The sequence below is a fragment of the Cottoperca gobio genome, chromosome 17 (genome assembly GCF_900634415.1).
Source record: "Cottoperca gobio chromosome 17, fCotGob3.1, whole genome shotgun sequence".
In the NCBI taxonomy this organism is placed as follows: domain Eukaryota; kingdom Metazoa; phylum Chordata; class Actinopteri; order Perciformes; family Bovichtidae; genus Cottoperca; species Cottoperca gobio.
Window position 1 is genome coordinate 20,262,059 of NC_041371.1, and position 19,758 is coordinate 20,281,816.

The window sequence follows — 19,758 nt, forward strand, 5'->3', positions numbered from 1 at the left end:
CATGGTTAAAACTGAGCACTGCAGCAGATCTTTGCTGTTGCTGTTACCATCAGTGACTAATCCAAAGGTTACTGCTACTGACTTACATTTTAAATCTGAAATGATCCCTTCGTCCTTATCTGAGGTTCAAGCATTTTTCATTGCTTCACCGTTAAGTCGCCCCTCTTGCTGTATCATGAGTTCAAATTTAATTTGTGGCTTTGGTAAAGAATGCTGTGGATAGAGATGTTGTGATTGTGAGGTTTGTGCTGATGCAGGAAGTCTAAGGGTCTATGTGAGAAGGGACACATTTACACAGAGGAGGAGAGCAGCTGTTGTGTGAACAGAAAGATGAAAACAAGCCAAAGACGGTAAAATGGACGCTTAAAAAAGTGTGCTATTTCCTAAACTGAAAGACAACAAGAGCTTTAGCTGGATACAAAGGAAACCTTGATTTTGAAAAGTCAAGAATTTTTTTTAACTCACTCTGATACTTGACTTTGGATTGAGTTCAATGTGTGCAGACTGCAGAGGCAGCATTGGCTGAGGCCTGTTTGGGGTAAGGCAATTTTTTTTGTTTAATTTCTTGGGTTTCCTGTGAGGTGGGCCTACTTATCCTAGCATAGACAATTAAAACCTGTGCCACGGAAATTTGGAGAGAGTTAAGCAATGACTCTTGGGAATTCCCTATCCCTACTCTACTATATTGTTTCCTCTGTGGTAACATGGTCAGAAAGTCTATATTAAGTAAGAAACGTTTGGGCTACAGCAGTTTGGATTGTACTTTGTTTGACAGCAGGCAATACATAGTCTTAAAATGTACACTTCTCTTTTTGTATGTTATTATACAGCTCTCGATACTGACTACCGATACTACTCTCATATCTGTATGGTAAATTTGAAGCTACAATCAGAATACAGCTATCTTAGCCTAGCATAAAGACTGGAAGCAGCTAGTCTGGTACTGTCAAAAGGTACACAAATCTGCCAACCAGCACCTCTCAAGCGCACTAATTAAAATGTTGTATCTTATTTGTTTAATCAAAAATAAAGAAAACAAGTTTAGTTGTGACTTTACAGAGGGTTAAGTCCTGGAGAAAGACCCAGACTAGCTGTTTCCCCCTGTTTCCAGTGTTTGTGCTAAGGTAAGCTAACTATATTCCTGCTGTAGCTTCATATGCAATGTATAGATAAGAGTGGTATCAATCTTACCAACAAGAAAATGAATGTGTGTATTTCCCAAACTGTGCAATCACTCATTTCATGGAATAACTTTTTTACAAGGTAGACATAAAAAATTGAGATGAAACTCTGTGGTTCAAAGCACTAATGTAAAATAATTTCTGTTGAACTGCAGCCAGCAGCCTGTGTTCTCAACTTGATGACTGAGCCAACAGTGACACTGATTGAGATGTCAGCAGTAACAGGTGCTCTGCAGTGTACAGCAGAGTCAATTGTGAATACAAACTCTGCTTGTAGTCAATATTAGGCTGTTTTGTTCACCTTAATGCCTCACTAGCTCTAAACAAAATGATTGATCGTGTTGTCCTCCCTGTTTGTTTGCCTGCCTGGAGGACATTGAATGATATTCTATGAACTGTAAAATGAAGACACATGTCTGGGTCTCCTCTCCTGACATGTACTTTAGTTTTACACCCACGTGTATAGGCTAAACTTAGACTTGTCACATTGAGTGCTGAAAGATTCCACTCAACACCATAAAAGCCCACTGGCATTAACAACATACATGCTGTATCAGTTTCAATGTATACCACATGTGTTAGGTTTCTGTGTAAGAGCAGAACAGAGCACACAGTGAGAAAGAATTATACTATGATAAATCCTTTTCCCACACCAAGAGAATATTAAAATATTAAAGGTGGTCCATAATTGGTCAATAAGTCAATTGGCTGTTCGGAGTAGATTGTTTGCAGTCTTTGTAAGTCGCTTTGGACAAAAGCGGCACCTAAATGAACTGTAATAGTAATAGTAATCAATACAGAGAGTGTGTGGTAACTGAGGGGTTTAGAATTTTTACTTATATACTTACTTAGACTTGTTTACTTTTATGGAACCAACAGAAATGTGTCCAGTGCAAGTTTTGAAGCTGTCAAGTATCAAAATCTTGCCTCGAATGTTTCTCGGATTCATTATTTTCTTCACTTTATTATTTTTTTCCCGTCAGAACCTTTTGTAATATATGTTACATTCCACCCGTCTGGAAACTAGAAAGGCCATACTGTTACAGACATGGTATAGATCAGTGGTTCACAACCTTTTTCCTATCCCTAAATGGATACACATTAGGATACATTTTGGACGTGCATGTAAGCATGTACATTTGCAACATTTCACGTGTACATGTACATATCACAGTGTTTTCGTCTTAGCTGGTGAAAACGTGCGCATCCGTATCTGTTTATTGCAGATTTGTTGCTGTTTATCGCTCGTCATCGGAGAGTGTGTGAATATCGGAGGTCAAAATTCCCAGCAGAGCCATTTGGCGGTGTTTGTCTGTTTACTGCATAGCTGACATTGTTTGGGGCTGCGGCTTGGTGGCTGCGGTGCCTCAAGAGGACACCGAGCTGCCATAGAGGCTGGTGGTCAGGAGAGGGGAGGGGAACATGGGAGGAGGGAAGAGGTGAGGATGGAAGGAAGAGACTCTGAGAAGGAAGTAAGGGAAGCACTGACTGCATAGACTATACTCTATCATATAGAGAGAAGAAGGGAGTCAGCAGAATCAGAGGGCAGGAGAGCCATGTACTGCAAAAAATAAATAAAAAAGAGCTACAAAGGAGGTTACAGTCAGAGACAGTTCAGTAAAAGTAGACAGAAGACTGTAGACCTAGTAGGAGGCATGGAGAGCGCAGGAAGGGAGGAAAGTTGTGAGTCATAACAATGGTTGTCTGTATTTATGTCTGTAGGAGTATATTTTCCTCCGCTGGCTATAGCTGCTGGGATAAAGAGTCCTAAGCTATTTTCAGCTCTCGTCCTGGATGGCAGGACTGTAATCAAGTGAGCATCAGGCCTGCCACTGTTGAATAATAGCAGCCTAGTGCATAGAAGAAATGAAGCAGTGAGAGTGTGAGAAAAACAGAAGTCTTTGGGAAAAGAAGAGAATGAGAGGGAGTGAGAGAGAGAAAGCACTCTAGCGTAATTGAATGTTTGTGTTTTGTGCTTTGCGCTACATGTGGGAGAATAAGAGGCCGATTGTGAATGGAGTAGAAAAAAGAGTTATTGCTGTTCAGAGTGCTCCTCCACTCGGTCATGAAATTAAGATTTAGTCTCCCACCAAAAATACCACAGCTAAACCTTGAGTGAATGTCAGTGCCAAAATTCATCAGTTTTCTCCCTCAGAAATCATGAATGTGTTCATTATTTTATTAGATAACCACACAGTTACCACTTCTGCCACTTGTGAAAATGTCCTAACATGTGTTTTCCATATGTCGCTGGCTCAATTCAATCTCCTTTTTGATTTTCATTTTGTTTGTTTTGTCAAATACTAAAGGTCCAACCAGATAATGTGGCAGCAAACTGTTTGGACAACTGACGACAAAAAAGTGATGGAAGGACAAAACGGTAAAAAAGGGTCCCAAACATGACAGAATTTTACTAAATATGTGATGGATACTAAATTACTGTTTTAATGTTTCCAGGAAATATCTTGCCTCATAAAACAACAGAGAATGGAACTAAAGGGAAGCCCCCGTACTCAGTGGAAACCCCTTATGGCTTTCGACTTGACCTGGACTTCCTAAAATACGTAGATGACATAGAGAAAGGCAACACAATCAAAAGAGTACCCATCCAGCGCCGAAGCAAAGGACCACGAGCCAGCACTCTTCCCAGGCACCTCAACCCATCTGGGGGTGGCAACCGCCAGAGCCCCTGGGGATCTACTGGAGCTCTTGGCCCAAGGTCCCGACTCTCAGATGCCCATCACCTTGGCTACACATCCTGGGCAAATGATAACCGATCCCAACTTTCTCCCACAGGACTTAAATCCCTGGCAGAGATGGAGGCCCGAATCAAGGAGTTTGACGAGCAACCTCTGGGTGAGCACATCAGACCTCACCTCCTCCGTGCCTCCAGTCTGCCACTCACAGTATTACTGAGGCAGGGATCTGAGTCCACAGATGACCCCGGAAGCCTCCAGAGTTCGAGGGATCATCTTGAAGGGAGAAACACCTCCTGTGAAGACGTCTTCTACTCCTCGGACAGCCCTCGACCCCAGGGCTGCTCAGGTCTGTTAAGGCGCCTCACTGAGGCTCTGGAACGTGTGGGGGAGCTTGAGATGGAGGTGAGGGTGGTTCCAGAGCTCAGGGCGCATATCTGCATCCTCCAGGAGGAAAGAGAAAGACTCCGTTTGGGCTTGAATCCACATACCCCAACCCCCTCACGGAATGGAAACGCAGATCCTAACACTTCCTCCCACTATGGAACAGTGGATGTCAAAAGGCATCGGCATGAAAGCCACGTCATGTTTCCTAGAAATCACAACGTCAGTCAAGAAGACTCTAATCCCAGTCACGAGTGGAGGACTAGTACAGATCTGGATGAGCTGCTGACGGTGACGTCCCTGCAGGCTAAAGTAGCTGTGCTGGAACAAAAGCTCCACGAAACTGGCCTGGAGCTGCAGAGGGCCTTAGGGCTGCTGAGGGAGCAGCAGGAGGAGAGCAAGAGGAAAGATGAGAAGATGGAGAACCTTATCAGGAACCCTGCGATGTGGGTTCATGCAGAGAGGGTGATGGTAGAACAGGATGGAGACGAGAATGTTGTGAGATCCATTAAACCATATAATAAAGTGTCAAGAAGTCCAGATGCAAGAACTGTTACCACAAACGGACAAAGAAGTCTACAACGAGACCAGCCAGTGTCTGTGGAAGCTGGAGACGCTTCAGATGAAACAGCAGTGGTCGTCCACTACATAAAGAAAATCAAGAGGCTCCTGGATCAGCAGTGGGAGTGTTTATGTGCAGACTGTGAGTCAGGAAAGGAGGGTAAACCTCTACAGCACTCAGACCCCAAAGTCAACTCCCTGCAACAGGAGATGATGGGACTTGTCGACATTCTTACCTCCTACTACACCCAGCATGGTCACAGTGATGGAGAGAGGCTTCAACATGGAGGTATTGTAGTCCACAGAAGCTACATTATGTAACCAAAACGTAATGGCAACTAATGTGTACTTCACACAGGCTTTGCCCTCGTACAGACAATAAAGACAGTGCTCTCACCAAGAGGTGACCTCCAGGTCTGATGTAGAAGCTAATGCGGAAGTGCCTTAAACCTGCATTCTTTCTAATGACCTGCAGGGGGCGACTCCTAAGGTTGTAAAAATAAGTCAGATTGTATACCTTATAAATCTATGAGAAATTGACCCTCACTTGATTTATTTAGACCTCATTTTTTACCTTCACTTTTATTCCTTGAAGGTGAACTTTTGTTTGTATTTACATGACAGCTGACTCGTGAAAACATCAGTTTTAGTTGGGAACCTGGTAGTTGACTGGCTGTATTTCCTTGGCTCACATGACTAGTTAGTTCCCACTAAAGTTGGTTGTAGGTGTTTTAAACTGCTTTTTTTCACGTCCAAAGCCTTCCCCATTCAAATTCCCAGCATGCAAAGGTAAAATAGCAGATGTGAACTTTGGAGAGGGACCTTTATTTCATTTAGATCTATACTTTACACAAAAAAATAAGTGATTCAAATCTTCATTGGGCATGGGCAGAATCTGAACTTAAATTACATAAGCTAAACATTATGGATATGAAATAGTAATTAAAGACTTTATTATTTTAAACTTTAAAACCTTTAAAAGGAGGCCCATAGAGTTGAATATGTCAGTGTTGTACGATGAGCTAGTGGAGCTCTGTGTGGTGGAAAATCTGTGTAAAATAGAGCAGGAGTTGTTGTCGATGCTAACAGCTGCAGCAACACACAAATAAGATCATCAACCACAAGCTCATTTAAATGTCTATAAAGAAACTCTATATGCCTTGTGTAAAAGGTCTGTCCCACAGCACAAAAGTCTTATCACACAACTCTTTATTTTGCTCCAATTTGATAGTCAATATTTAACATCTAATTATATTTCCATTTAGGTTACATCATGATGTTCAAATGTCAAATCCAGGCCCACACCTATTTACCTATTCATTTACTCAATTAACTCAAATAAACAATTCTGACTGACTAGCTTTTGTGAAGAAATAATTGTCTCCAAAAGTACCACAATAAGCCATAAAGCGTGATAAATATATATTTCGTAACGACCATGTAATGTTGTTAAGCTGTGTTGTGATATTTCATCACACCCTCTGTGTTTGTCTTCCCTGCAGCCTCTAAATCCATCATGAGGACAGATGGATGCGCCCGGATGTCAAAAAGCCTACATTCTGTGGGTGTTAATGAAGGGTTAGTATATAACTCTCTGACTTAAGCAACCTTTAGGGTTATGATTATTGCTTAAACCATAGTTTTTGTTGACAGACATACTAACTTGAGGTTATTTAAGCTACTGATGCATGGTTCTGAATGAGACAAACATCATAATTTAAAGTTGGTGATGAATGCCACTCCCTTTGCAATTTGCCATTTTCCAAAGCCTCCAAAGAGGGTTTATTTATTTCTTCAAAAACAGTGGTGACTGAGCCTTTGCAGTGGCTGCCGATGGAACAGTTTTCCTATTCATGTAAAAACAGCTCGGACTACGGAAACCTTTAGTTGCTGCTGAAGACGCCTCTTCTTGTTGGCATTTGATTGAGTTGAGCTTCACACCATGACTTCATCTTCTGTTCTACTATCATTATGTTTAGTGTTTTCTTCTGTGGTTGGCTTTGTATTGATTTGTATTCTGTGTGTTCAGCACTTTGGTCAACTTTGATTTTAAATGTGCAATACAAAAAAAGTTTGACTTGACTTCTAAGTTAAAATAGTCAAAAAGATGGAAAAAGTTTCCAGGATGGTTTCCTGGGGCTCAGAGAGTTTATTTTGATTTAGGATCACTACAATATATAAGGTCTCTTTGTTGTAATCTTCCATGAGTCAACACAATAGGACTCACACAAAATGCATTATACTTTATTTGTTTTGACACTTTTCTTTGATGTCCAGCTTTGACGTTTTAAAAGGATTAGAATCTAAATATTGACTGAATTTTCCTGGTCCAATATGAATAATGCATTAGAACTTTGGACAAAGACATGATAGGAAGCTGGCGCTGTTTATTTGCCGCTTCTGCCAAGTCTAGATTTATTTTTCTGTAGTTAGTTTGACACCTTTTTTTTCTCACATTGCTGTCCTTTCCTACTAACACATTCACCTCCCCCATATCCTATATGAGACTATGAGCACATTGCGTGCTGAAAAAAGGTTTTTTATTCCTGATGCTTTAAATGCTGGCAATAAATGAAAAGAGGTTCTTGAGACATTTTATCAATATGTGAACTGTGTCCTCTTACCAGTTCGAGCCGTGTAGATTCAGTTGGCAACATTTATCAGTGTTTGGGTGGTGGATAGTTTTAATTTCCTGCTCTGCTCTCCTTTCTTCATTTTCTTTAAAGACGCAAAAGTGGAACTCTGGTTGGGCAGGGCTGTGTGAACAAGAGCGGGCAGAAGGAGGGCAGAATCAGCCCTACAGAAATGGCTGGTCTCCAGGTGGATACAGACCCAGAGAAGACACGGGTGGAGGGAGTGAGGCAAACGAGCCCAGACAGACAAATGATATCGGGAGGAGCAGGATCAGGGCGGACAGATGGAGGTGTAGCGTCTGTGGAAGCTGAGAAAACGGCCAAAACGAAAACCCCAGGAGAACAGATGGAGGGGAACTCTGGCTCACAAAGCAGCGCCGGGGGCAGGTGAGAGGACCGGAACTAATGCCTTATCACTGTTTGTTTGGGAAAAGTGACGGTGATGTTTACTCTTCAGGGAATAGCTCCAGTGTTTTTATTTAATCTCATGGGGCTATGTTCCTGATGCGATCAGACAAATTGCTTCTCTTTCCTGATGCACACATACTCTCTCTTCTAGAGAGACCATGAATGCAGATTTTCAGGCTGCCTGTCAGTTCCTCAAAGATCACATGGACAACATGAATAACCCCAATGATGACATGGTGAGCAGTCTTGATTCTTCCACAGGAAAAAACAAACATATTTATTTAATATTGAAGCTACTTACTACAATGGAGTTTGAATATGTTAAAGTGAATAGGAAAATCTCGGCTTTGCGGCTAGCTGGTAAACATAGTGGAGCATTTAGTGACTAAAGAGCTTTAATAAGAGTGAATACTGGAAATACATTTGACGGGTGGACAGAAACACAACTCTAAATTCATGGTCATGTTGCTCTTTGTCTGCTGGATGTTTCATCATTGACAATATTGACACTATGACAATGCAGTTTTTTCAAGTAAATGAATCCTGCTTTAAAGTCTGTTAAACAAAACCTGATTATTCCAGCATGCTGTACTGTACTGAGCATTGTGTTGGCCGAATCCTTCAGAAAATCGAAAGTTGGCATTCTTCCCATGTTCCCCACTTGTTGTGTCCAGAGGAAGGCCCTGGTCGTGTTGTTTCAGCACTGGTTCAGTGCGGCAGCAGAGGAGGCTTCAGTGTCCAGCAGGGTGGCTGTGTATCTGAGAGAAGTGAAGAAGGCCACGCCTTCACTGCTGGCCTTCTTGACCAACCTGGCTGACGACAACGGCAACACGGTGCTGCATTACAGCGTGTCCCACTGCAACTACAGCATCGTCAGCCTGATCCTGGACACAGGTAATACCAGTGTGTTGCCAGAGCTATTGTACATTAGAGTAGTTGGCTTGCAATTACTGAAAAAAAGTGACTTTTTTTCTTTTCTTTACAGGTGTGAGTGATGTGAGCCTTCAGAATAACGCCGGCTACACAGCAGTGATGCTGGCCTCCCTCACAGCCCCTGATGGGCCAGGTGGCATGGAGGTGGTCCGCAAGCTAATGGAGCTGAGCAACATTAACATTCACTCCAGCCAGGTAGCACATCCAATGCAAACACAGCTTGAATGGAACATGGGTAATTTATGCTGATGATGATGGATTTTTTGTTTTAGATGAAGAGTGGACTCTAGTGGACTAGTTTAACTCCCAGCACTCTGTGTAAGCTGCTTTACAGTTTTGTTAGTAGGAAATGGAAGATTGCATTTAATCAAACAGTCACACACAATATTGAAGGATCATCCCACTGATTTTACACATGGAAATCAGTTTACTTGTGATACCAATTAATACTTAGCCTGTGTTCTCAGTTCTTATATATTAGGTTTATTTTCTTAAGTGGCTCTGAAGGGAGCATTTAAAAGCATGAGAAAATAGTCGTGATGACGTCATAAAGGTTATGTCACATTGGCTTGATACTTCAAATGTTCAAGCTGAAAGGCTGTTAGACCTTGTGGCTGCAGTTTAAAAGATGTGGGCTTTTCGCAGGCATGGAGGGTCTAATGAAAGACACAACTCAGTTGCATTATGGGAAATGTAGGATGCAGTGTGTTTGAAGCTTTATACACACAAGGGACTAAAAATCATGATATCTCCGTCTCTGCCTCTCCAATTTTGAATATTCTTTATTTTTAAATGTGGGTTTCTTGTTACTTCCCAAACTTGATAGAAGTGCAGAACTACTACATTTCTCGTGTTTTTCAGCAGGACACTGAATCTCAAAAGATGAACAGTATCTAAGTGAGGGTCAAAGTTGTCTCTGAATCTCTTCATTTCAATTTTCTGTCCCTCTCCACAGACGGGCCAAACAGCTCTGCACTTGGCGGTGAGACACGGGCGAGTTGTGATGGTTCGCCTGCTGCTGAGCTGCGGAGCAGACGCTAACCTGCTGGACAGCCAGGGAACCACGGCCCTGATGTTCGCATCTGAGAGGGGCCACACACACATCGCGAGGCTGCTGCTGGAGAGAAGCCAGTGTGACCTCACCCTGACTGACAAGGTGCTACTTCAGAAAACCCACAGGCTATTTATTTCCAATATAATTCTCTAACCCTTTGACCGCAGGACCAAATCATTTTCAAAAAAAGAAAAGCAGCATCTCCACTGAATTACATTTCAGAAATATATAATTCATATGATGACTCCAACTCCACTTCTCTTGAGAAATCCTGTTATATTTGTTAACAAAAAGAGCATATCTACTTTTCTATTCACATAACTGAACACAAAAAGGAGCTTAGACGTATGAAAGCTCGAATGTTTTGACTCACACTGTGTGGACGTGGGTGGACTGTCAATCTGGAAGCAGCAGAATAAAGCTTTCCCAGGATTAATCAGGGCTACAGTAAGACAAATCTCCCTGGGCTGAGATGAGCTAATCCTCTAACTGTACCTTATCTGCCAGTCTGGAGCGAGTGGAGGCAGACAAGAGGGCGGAGGAGAGGATGCAAATGTAACTTCTACTTTTGACACACTTTTGTCTGCATTTAAAGTAGAGTTAGAGAAAAAAAAGACATCAACCACCTATCTCGACTGTAAACCACGTTTCACCTTGACACAAGCCCAGACTAATTAGACTAAATTAACTCGTCTGATGAAATTACATTTTGACAGGACACACAATGTAACCTTTCATATCGTTTTGTTATTTCATTTGTTATTTAGCAGGTAGGTTTACCTTTGACACTTTAAAGATGTTAGACTGTGTCTAACTTAAAGCAACAACATGTAAGATTCTGTATTTTGGTGATTTAGCGCCTCTATAGTTTCAGAGTGCAGTTCACTTGGACGCAGCTGTCGTAAATATGGACAGCTGTAATATTACACAATAATTTTTATGATGTCACTACTTATGATCAAAAACTAGCTAGTCAACAACTTTAATAATACGGCCAAAAATCAAACAAGTGCAACGACACAAGACAGTGCAAGCCAGTTAATATTACTAACTCGACTCACTAATTACTCTGGTTCTAGCACAACACCGCTCCCCTCCACCATTTCCCCCGTCCCAGGACTGAAAACATCCCAGTGGTTGAAAGCTCCTGTGCTAACGCTGTAAACACTAACACTCCCAGTTATGGCAGCATGGCTAACTGAGCTAACAGCTAGCTAGCTGACGTCAGCTTCTGTTAGCAGCAGTTAGTGTTACTTTAGCAACAATTAAAGCTTTCTGTCCATCAGGAAACTCCATAACCAGAGTCAAGTCAGTGCATCAGAGGGAAAACCAGAGAACATTCACTTCATAAAATATGGTCCAGTTTCATTAAAAACAACTTAGTTCTGCAAATTCTTGCTCATTGCTCTTGGGAGATTAGTTACAAATTGCAAGAATAGGCACTATGGGCGCAGAGTGGGACTGACACCATTCTCCGTATTACAAGTCATCAAGCTGTTATTTTAACGTAAAATTGTTAAATAATGTTGCTCTAATATGTGTCAGAATTCTCAATTTACTATTTTTCTTTCTTTTTGTCCCCCAGCATGGTCAAACTGCACTCTCTATCGCCATGCAAGGTTCCCACACTGACACAGCCGCCCTCCTGCAGGCTCATGCTAAAGTTCGAGCTTTGTAGAAGCCTACTGGAAAACTGAAAAAGAATCTGCAGACATTTGATGCTCTCACATTTGCTCTTTTCTGTCTGATGCACTTTGAAACCCAGCTTAATGCTGACGCTGTGTGCTTGGGTTGAGTCTCTGCTGTCATATTGTTTCTGAATTATGGACATCTGCACCAACATTAGCTTCAGTTTTGGATGGGATGACGTAGTTATAGCAAGACTCATCCGTGAGTGAGTTAACGCTTAGATGTGTCATGACTGCTAATGCAGTATACAGTAAATGTGCTGTTTACTATTGTCTTTACTGTTGATGTAAAAACATCCCAGTTATGTCTAATCTTTACACATCCAAGTAGAAGCTTAGCTTTGCAAATTATGCAATTCAAATATATTTATTATGATACGTTTATTGCATTGGTCACATCATTCTGTTGACAATCATCAAAATGTGTGTGTTGTGCGTTTCAAGAATTGTTTTTGCATTCTCACACCACTTTTTAAATAAAATGTGTGTAAAATATACAAAGAAAAGAACAATGCTGCATGCCAAAGAAAGACATTCTTGGTGCCAATAAACCAACCTGTTTATTTCACTCACTAGTAACTGCTATACTCATGTCTAAACTGCAGGTTTTTAATACAATTAAGAGAAATATGTGGCACTTCAAAGAGCAAGAAATGCACTTAAATACTACAGCTGAGCTGTCGGGCTGCATTAAGAACTCATTCATTAGCTTTGGTGCTGTAGTGACGAACCTGACCAGCAGGTGGCGTAGCTCCTCCATTTCACTATAACTATCACTACAGACAGCCAAGTCTAACACAATAACATACAGAGCGCAACAATATACATAAACCTGGAATTCTAAAATGAGCATATCCAAGGGATTAGATCTAATCCCTTTCAACTGTGACAGACAAGTTAAACACGACACCCACAGAATTGTAATAATTCCACTGTGAGAGGGGACACGATGAGATTAACCTGCAATCCGACTGTATGGCAGCTGGTATGGCCCAGTCAGGCGTGAAAGCAGATGTGTTGGAGTGGCCTTCGTTCTTCTAACCCCTGGGAAACGGTAAGGGACTGAGGTTCAGTTTTCCTGCAAGGACTTGAGATTATGTTGTTGAGATAAGACAAAAAGGATTTAGTGGAGAAAGGTAGGAGGGTGGATTTCTGTCTGACAGAGCAAAGCCATCTCATTTCCCCTGAGGACGTTTTTCCGGGCTGGCTGAATGACTGTCATGGTGTTGAAATGATCTTGATCAAATATGTATCCTCAAGAAGAGACAGAGATGAATAGATGGAGATAGAATCAGCAGCTATTCTATCATATATGATGAAATGCGGTATAAGCAGACAAACACTGTGACACAAGCATTGAATTCAGTATTGGTCTGTATGGATGACCCATGTATATAAATTAACTATAGATTTAAAGGTAACGCTAACGTTATAGCTCAGCCGAGGAGGATGTTTACATCTCGCTCTGTCACAAGCCTCTCGTCCATGAATAGATGCACACTTTCTTCTACACAGTGATACAATAGAAAGAAAACAGTTCCTATATGAACCTACTCACAACCAGCTCTGTGGATTTTCTTGAGCAACATGTCATAATATCTGGAAAGAGACTTTGCTGTTGAGTTAAATGTATTTGTCGGCTCTTTGAGCTCCACAAGCAGAGAGCATCTAGTTCCATTATATTAGAGAGAAGACAGACCTCTACAGCTGATATCTCCAACACTCTGCAACTCACAACACAACTATCTACACTAGTAAATAGCTTGAGATAAGAAGAGAAATATGTAGTTATGATTTTGGTATGAACTTGCCCTTTAAAGCATTTTGACAATATGTATTCATGTGTAGGTATAGGCCATGTGCCTATTCCACAGATGTATAAGTGTAAACACACCATCCCCCACCCAGACAGGCCTCCATGCCACAGTGAATAAAGGTGTTCATCTTGTGCAGCAATGAATATCTGTGACACATACTGTATGCATGTGCTGCAGGAATCACTGGACTAATACAAAATACGTATTACGTATTACATAGAATCCTAATGGGAAGTGGTACAACAAGGAAGAGCTAAAAAGGCATTTACCCTGCTTCAGTTTAATAAAGATAATGGACTGGATTTATCTACGACTGTTGTTCTGACTGCTCATGAATCACTTTGTAAGTGGATGAATGTGAAAAGCAGCTCAGTCAGAGTGGACTCTAAACGTTCTGTGAGAGCAGCTTCTTATCTACTTTAACATGAAGAAACTTGAATTCGTAAGCAATAAAACAGACCAGGCTCACTTCAAAACATCCAGGGGTTTTGCTGCTACAGCCTTACTTGGTCAGTTGACCAGTAGCCTATAGCAGCTAATGTTCTCAAACTTAAGGCAGATATTGCTGTAAAAATAATCACATTATTCTGTCAGTTTGCTGGCTCCACTTGTGCTACATGTTGTTAGCAAGTCACGCAAAGAATAAGTAAACACACCGCACCGTATCAGGACACGTTTGTTGCCTAACGGGGAAGATGTTCCACAACAAGCTGAAAATCACATTTGACGTAACAAATATGGTTGATATAGCAAAACTGTTGGCAAACAATGGCCTGTTTACAAATACAGCAGACACATAGCAAGATTAACATTACTTTTTAGAGTGACCAAATTCATTTAAATCCAATATTTAGACACACATATATTAACACACACACACACACACACACACACACACACACATATATAGCTGTTTAAGGGACATTTATGGCTCTTTAGCTTCAAAATACTCATCTAGCTAGTTTCCAATCTCTGCACCCATCGGCTTTCTGTCTGATGACGATAAGCCTCTGGGTGCAACGGAAACAATAATTCAGGGGTTTCGGTGTAGCCAGCAGATATCTGGGCCAAGACTTCCTTTTCTGTGCGCTGCTCATTGTTTAAAGTCCAATTAGCAACTTAAGACACAAGAATGGAGTTGCCGTTGTTCCACACGCAGCCAGTTTACCAGCTAATGTTAAGCTAAATTATCTTCAGACGGTAGCCGAAGCGTTGCGAGCTTGTGTTACGCCTCTCTTGCTCTCCACAGAGTATTTACCTGCAACTAAAGCCCGCTCAAACGTGATTAGTCAACACTACAAACGGACTACAAATGGAAACAATTATGTTTCCGATATAAAAATCTTGTCCCGTGGCCTACACATTGTGCATGCATGCAGTTTACCCGTTTACAGAGATTAGCTTGTCGCTAACTTTGTCTGGCTGCCATTTGGTGCTGAGCAGGGTGCTCACATTTGGTTTATCATCTTCTTTGCTGGAAACATCAGGAAACGGGTTAGACTGAACCAAACTGTACATGGCCCAGAAACCAAACAATGAGATGAAACTTTAAAGCTTCATAAAACAGGGACACTGTTGAGCTGCGGAATGATTCTCTGTGAATTTGTAACTGTGAGCAACACCTTTCACATGAGTCATTTCATCCTTTGTTAATACAAAATAAATGAAGTGTTGCTTTAAAACAACTTATTTAAGAGACCTGAAAAATGAAATGAAACTTGATATGATAAAGCAATGACACAGAACAACTCTCTTTGAGCAGCAGGTCTGTGATATGTATGTGTGATATTTGATATGCTGTACTGTAGAAGAAAAATGAAGCGTCACACATTGAGGAAATTTTCAATCAGATTTTATATATCAATATATAGAGATATTCAAAAGTAATCCATTACAGAAAATCAAAAAGTGGAACCAGTTTGGTCTTCATACACAGTTTATCTTTGCATGTACAGTAGTTGGCTGACCCCTGTCCTTTTCATGAAAAATACTACAGGAGAATGAAAAAGTAAACAGAAAGGCACAAATAAAAAAAAAGCAATCATCTCATTAACACCGAGGTTTTGGGGAATTGGACACCGTGTTTTACGTGGGCTAACAAAGAAAAAAAGGGTTGCACACAAAAGAGGACGCTAAATGGTGCACAGCAAGAAACAACACAAACCACTTTGGTGGATAATTCAGATTTCTTACAATCAGGGAATGCAGTGCTCTCCTTTTATACAAATAAATTAATATACCTGTCGACACTTTATCTAAAATCTTATGTACATCGTCTCTTTTACATAATTGTATAATACATTATCAAAAACCTTATGAAAACATATTTACAAATCAATGAATCAAAAAGCACCCTCTTCTCCAGTGTCACACACTGTCACTCACTACACACACACACACACACGCACACGCACTTACACACCTGTGTATCCACACACACCTTCACACACTGGTTTCTTCCATGCAATACACAATACAGAAGGCATTCTAAGAGGGTTGTGCAACAGAGAGCATACAAAACGGTTCAAATATGGCTGTGGGATGAACGTTAGCACTCACATGCATAAAAATGAACACACACTCACACACATACACACACACACACACACACACACACACACACACACACACACACACACACACACACACACACACACACTCACCCACACAGACATTTAAGGTTTATGAATGAAGTAACAGTGTTAATGACGTAACTAAACCAGGATGAAACATGTTCACTGATGGGACAACTTAGTCTCCACCTCGTTACATCAGAGTCAGATTTGAGTTTTCTGTGGTTATATCACATGACGGGTCTTTTTCATCAGGCAGCCACCAGCTGGGCACTCCCACATGGCTCTATCCAAAACTGTCTGCTCAGATATCGGCCATCTCAGAGGGAGGAGGGGAGCGGTTTATGGAATCCAGATTGCTTTTGTGAATGTGTGCGTGCATTCATGTGTGTGTGTGTGTGTGTGTGTGTGTCTTGCCTGGAACAATGAATGGCTGCATTGTCAGCTGGTGAGCAATTATGCATGCTGTTTGTGTTTTGGGAGGGCAAGTGCACATTGTCTCAGTCCTCCTGAGAGCAGCGTGGATTTGCTATCATTGCACCCCATGTGTATTTATGTGGGCATTTGTCAAAGTCAAAAGCAAGTAATCAAATAAAAATGTTAACACTCAAGGGTTTTGGTCAACCACGTAAAAACTGCGGCCTGACTAAAAGCTGGAGTCTATTGCTTTTCTCAAACAATTTAACATATAAACGAGTCACAATAAGAAAGAACTTAGGCGGAAAATCCATTTCCCTTTAACTGCAAATTCTCTCTCCTCATGCGTCTCAATGCTGTTCTGTCTTCTTTCCAATCCGCAAACCTGCTGCACTCCCAAAATTCTTCTCAAATCAATGTTGTTCAACTGTACTCTGAAATGTTAGACAACTCCCCCTTAAAAGCTTGCCTCTGAACCAGAGAGAAAAGCACGTACTGTGGGTGGTAACCTTTCTTCGAAATGGAAAAATCTTACAAAAGAAAACCGCTCCAGGAAAACTACAAAAGACAGCTCCAGTAATGACGTTTGATGACATTTGTGATTGATTCTAACATGAATCTGTACAGATTGTCCCATCAACGCAGATGCTGTATCAGTTTCAGAGTGCCTCCTTCCTAAACAGAGTTTCCAGAGCTCACCAGGAATAACACAAAGCTCAAATTGAAAAAGTCAAGTACGAAACAGAACCACTCAGTAGCCAGGTCACAAAATATAAGACACACAGCACACACCTCACTTGTCAATTCAAAAGACTCAAAAAGATAAACCAGTCTGACTTCATATTGCAGTTCAGGTCAATGTTGGGAACACGTTACAACACAATTATAATTCTGTAATTAATTCTCAGCATTTACTGGAGAAAAAGTAGTTCCAGCTCCAGCACAGAAAAGGTATGAAACATTTTTTTTATAGAATCATGTTAGTCTTATTAATTCAAATGGAATTTGGCATAGGACATGGCTGTGAATGGCTGCACGTAACACTGGATGATATGTTGCTCGTACCTTCAGCAAACTCAGTCCAAGTCACCTCACTGTGTGCGCGTGTGCCTGAGCGGCCATCTTCCCCTGAATCTGTAGTCGTGGGTCACTTAGCGGTAGAGAGCATGGGCTGCTCCGTGTACCAGTGAGTCCCTGGATCAGGCATGCTGCCCCCGAGTGGCAGGGCGATGAATTGCGGGCAGGTGCCACCTCCTGCTCCTACGACTCCCATGTTGACGCCCGGCGGGTACGGGTGGTGGTGCGTGTGGTGTCCCATGCCGTCCGTCCGCCCGATGTGGATCTCGTCCTCCTCGCCCTCGCCAGTGGTCTTGCGGTAGACGGGGTTGTCGAAGTTCATGCTCTTGGTGGAGTTGGTCCGCCAGTTGCGCCAAACCATGTAGACTCCGGCGCACACCAGGCCGAACACCACTGTGGCAACGATAGGAACTGCATGCGTTTAACACACAGCGGCAGGGACACGGGAAGGGTGAGCGTTAACAAGGCATAACGAGTCCATGGCATGAGATGAGAGGCACAGAGAGGAGCAGAGCAGGCATGCGGGGGACAGAGAGGGCGGAGGGCAGCGATAGAGAGGTTGTTGGTGTTGGTGGCTCGGCTGAACATCAGGTCAATGTTGGGTCATACATCAACCAACAGATTTTTAGCACAAACTCTAAATAAGCTGTGTGAAGCACTGTAGCTCCAAATAATGTAAACATTTCCTGAAAATTTCACATACATTTGCACATAACCCTGATCTAAAATGTAATAACACTTAATATTGTAATAACTTGACCAATAATAATAATAAAATATCCTGATATTGTAACTATAATTAACAGGTGAACCACTAGACGGCAGGGCTGGCTCTGGAGTAATAATGGGGTATTAGTTTAAAAATTATCGCTGGGGAGTAAAAGGTTTAGCTATCACATTACATCAAAATATCTTGGCAATTTATTCACATCAAATGTGTCCTTGAATAGGCAATGTAATTAAATAATGCTTTATTAAATTACACCAATAAAGGACCAATAAAGCTTTCATGATGTCTTTTTTTCTCATCTGTTCCCCTTATGAAGTATATAATGAGAACTGTCCATCTGAACTAATGGACTGACTAATTTTGTTTCATTTGGTGTTGCATTAGTTGTACTTGTTTATACCTCAAAGACTCACAGTGTTTACGGTAATATTTCCCACATATATAGTATTTTCTTTTTCTTTATATTAGTATAAAAGTAGGACCAGCTTTACCCGAGACAAGTGTCCATGTTGTTACATACCAACAATATGTAAGCTATGAAGAACAGGGTTATGTTAGAACAGTCTGAGCTTCAATTTTCCTTAAAATACTAATACTAACTAGCTCTACACTGCAATAAAAGAACAATTACCATTGTTACCATCACTGCACGCTATCAGGTACAGTATGTAGCCATCAAGTATTACATACTTAAAGTTAGCGACAGCGTTGTCAACCAACTCATGGCGCTAATGTTAGCTATATTAGCTACCTAGCTACAGCGGATTAAGAGCTGCTAGCTTCAGATGTCATTTCCACCATCAGAATCTAACCAGCTTGAAATGAGAAGCTGCTTTTGACCTCCGTCTAAAATCTAGGACCCATTGTTTAGAAAATTATTATGAGAATTATTATGATTATTATTTTGAGTGGTCAATCCTCCACTGTTATCACCGTAATGCATGGAGCATGTGTAGGTGATGCTTAGCAAACAAGTTCCATGCAACTCCAGAGTATTGGTTTTCAAAATTGAATTGGGAAAATATAACCAAAACTATCTGAGTGGCTAGTAGGGAAGCCCAGAACAACCGTGCACTGTTTTTTATTGTCATTATCTCAAGATCACACGTTAATTATTTTTGTTATCTCGAGAAAACGAGATAATCAACGTGCTATCAAGAGAAAACAAAAGGTTGTTCCATCTTATGACTTATGTTTAGCAGAGATTGGGAGTGGCATGCCAGCAGGCAAAGATGACGTCTTGACAAACACAGCAGCTGATTTAAGCAGAAAATGTCAGATGGAGAAGTAACCATTGTTGATCAAAGCATCAGACTGTACTTTAATAAATCTCTAACAGGCAGAAATTACTTTGCGTCTTTCTGTTAGAGATAACGTTCAGATCAGTCCTCGTCATTTAAGGAGAAGACTAGCCCGGCTGCAAATAAATAAGTCATAAATCACACATTTATGCCTTCACTTACTGTTCAGTTACGAATCCTCCCTGACAGTTGTGATTATTTATGAATTATGAAGGTTGAAATCAGGTGTGATCAAATGAACCAGACAGTCAAGCTCCATGATTATCCCTGATCTCCGGAAAGCGAAAGTCGTTTTCTCGTGATAA

General features: G+C 41.3%; 2 protein-coding genes across 4 annotated transcripts in view; one reads left to right on the forward strand and one right to left on the reverse strand.

The window, feature by feature from the left end:
• LOC115022570 (KN motif and ankyrin repeat domain-containing protein 4-like) overlaps positions 1–12,106 on the forward strand; it is a 14,026-nt gene extending 1,920 nt beyond the window's left edge. The window contains exons 2-10 of the mRNA XM_029453603.1: positions 3,491–3,561; positions 3,639–5,111; positions 6,325–6,400; positions 7,549–7,842; positions 8,015–8,099; positions 8,538–8,757; positions 8,849–8,991; positions 9,752–9,952; positions 11,436–12,106. Coding sequence (XP_029309463.1) covers positions 3,504–3,561; positions 3,639–5,111; positions 6,325–6,400; positions 7,549–7,842; positions 8,015–8,099; positions 8,538–8,757; positions 8,849–8,991; positions 9,752–9,952; positions 11,436–11,528 — 2,643 coding nt within the window. The 5' untranslated portion in view covers positions 3,491–3,503 and the 3' untranslated portion in view covers positions 11,529–12,106. The remainder of the gene's footprint in view (positions 1–3,490; positions 3,562–3,638; positions 5,112–6,324; positions 6,401–7,548; positions 7,843–8,014; positions 8,100–8,537; positions 8,758–8,848; positions 8,992–9,751; positions 9,953–11,435) is intronic.
• A 3,084-nt stretch (positions 12,107–15,190) lies between these two features.
• Positions 15,191–19,758, reverse strand: part of LOC115022738 (low-density lipoprotein receptor-related protein 8-like) — an 80,663-nt gene continuing 76,095 nt past the window's right edge. For 2 of the 3 annotated variants that reach the window (XM_029453819.1, XM_029453818.1), the window contains exon 18: positions 15,191–17,833. In XM_029453819.1, the coding sequence (XP_029309679.1) occupies positions 17,493–17,833 (341 nt within the window). In that variant the 3' untranslated portion in view covers positions 15,191–17,492. The remainder of the gene's footprint in view (positions 17,834–19,758) is intronic. The other variant, XM_029453820.1, reaches the window with a different exon arrangement.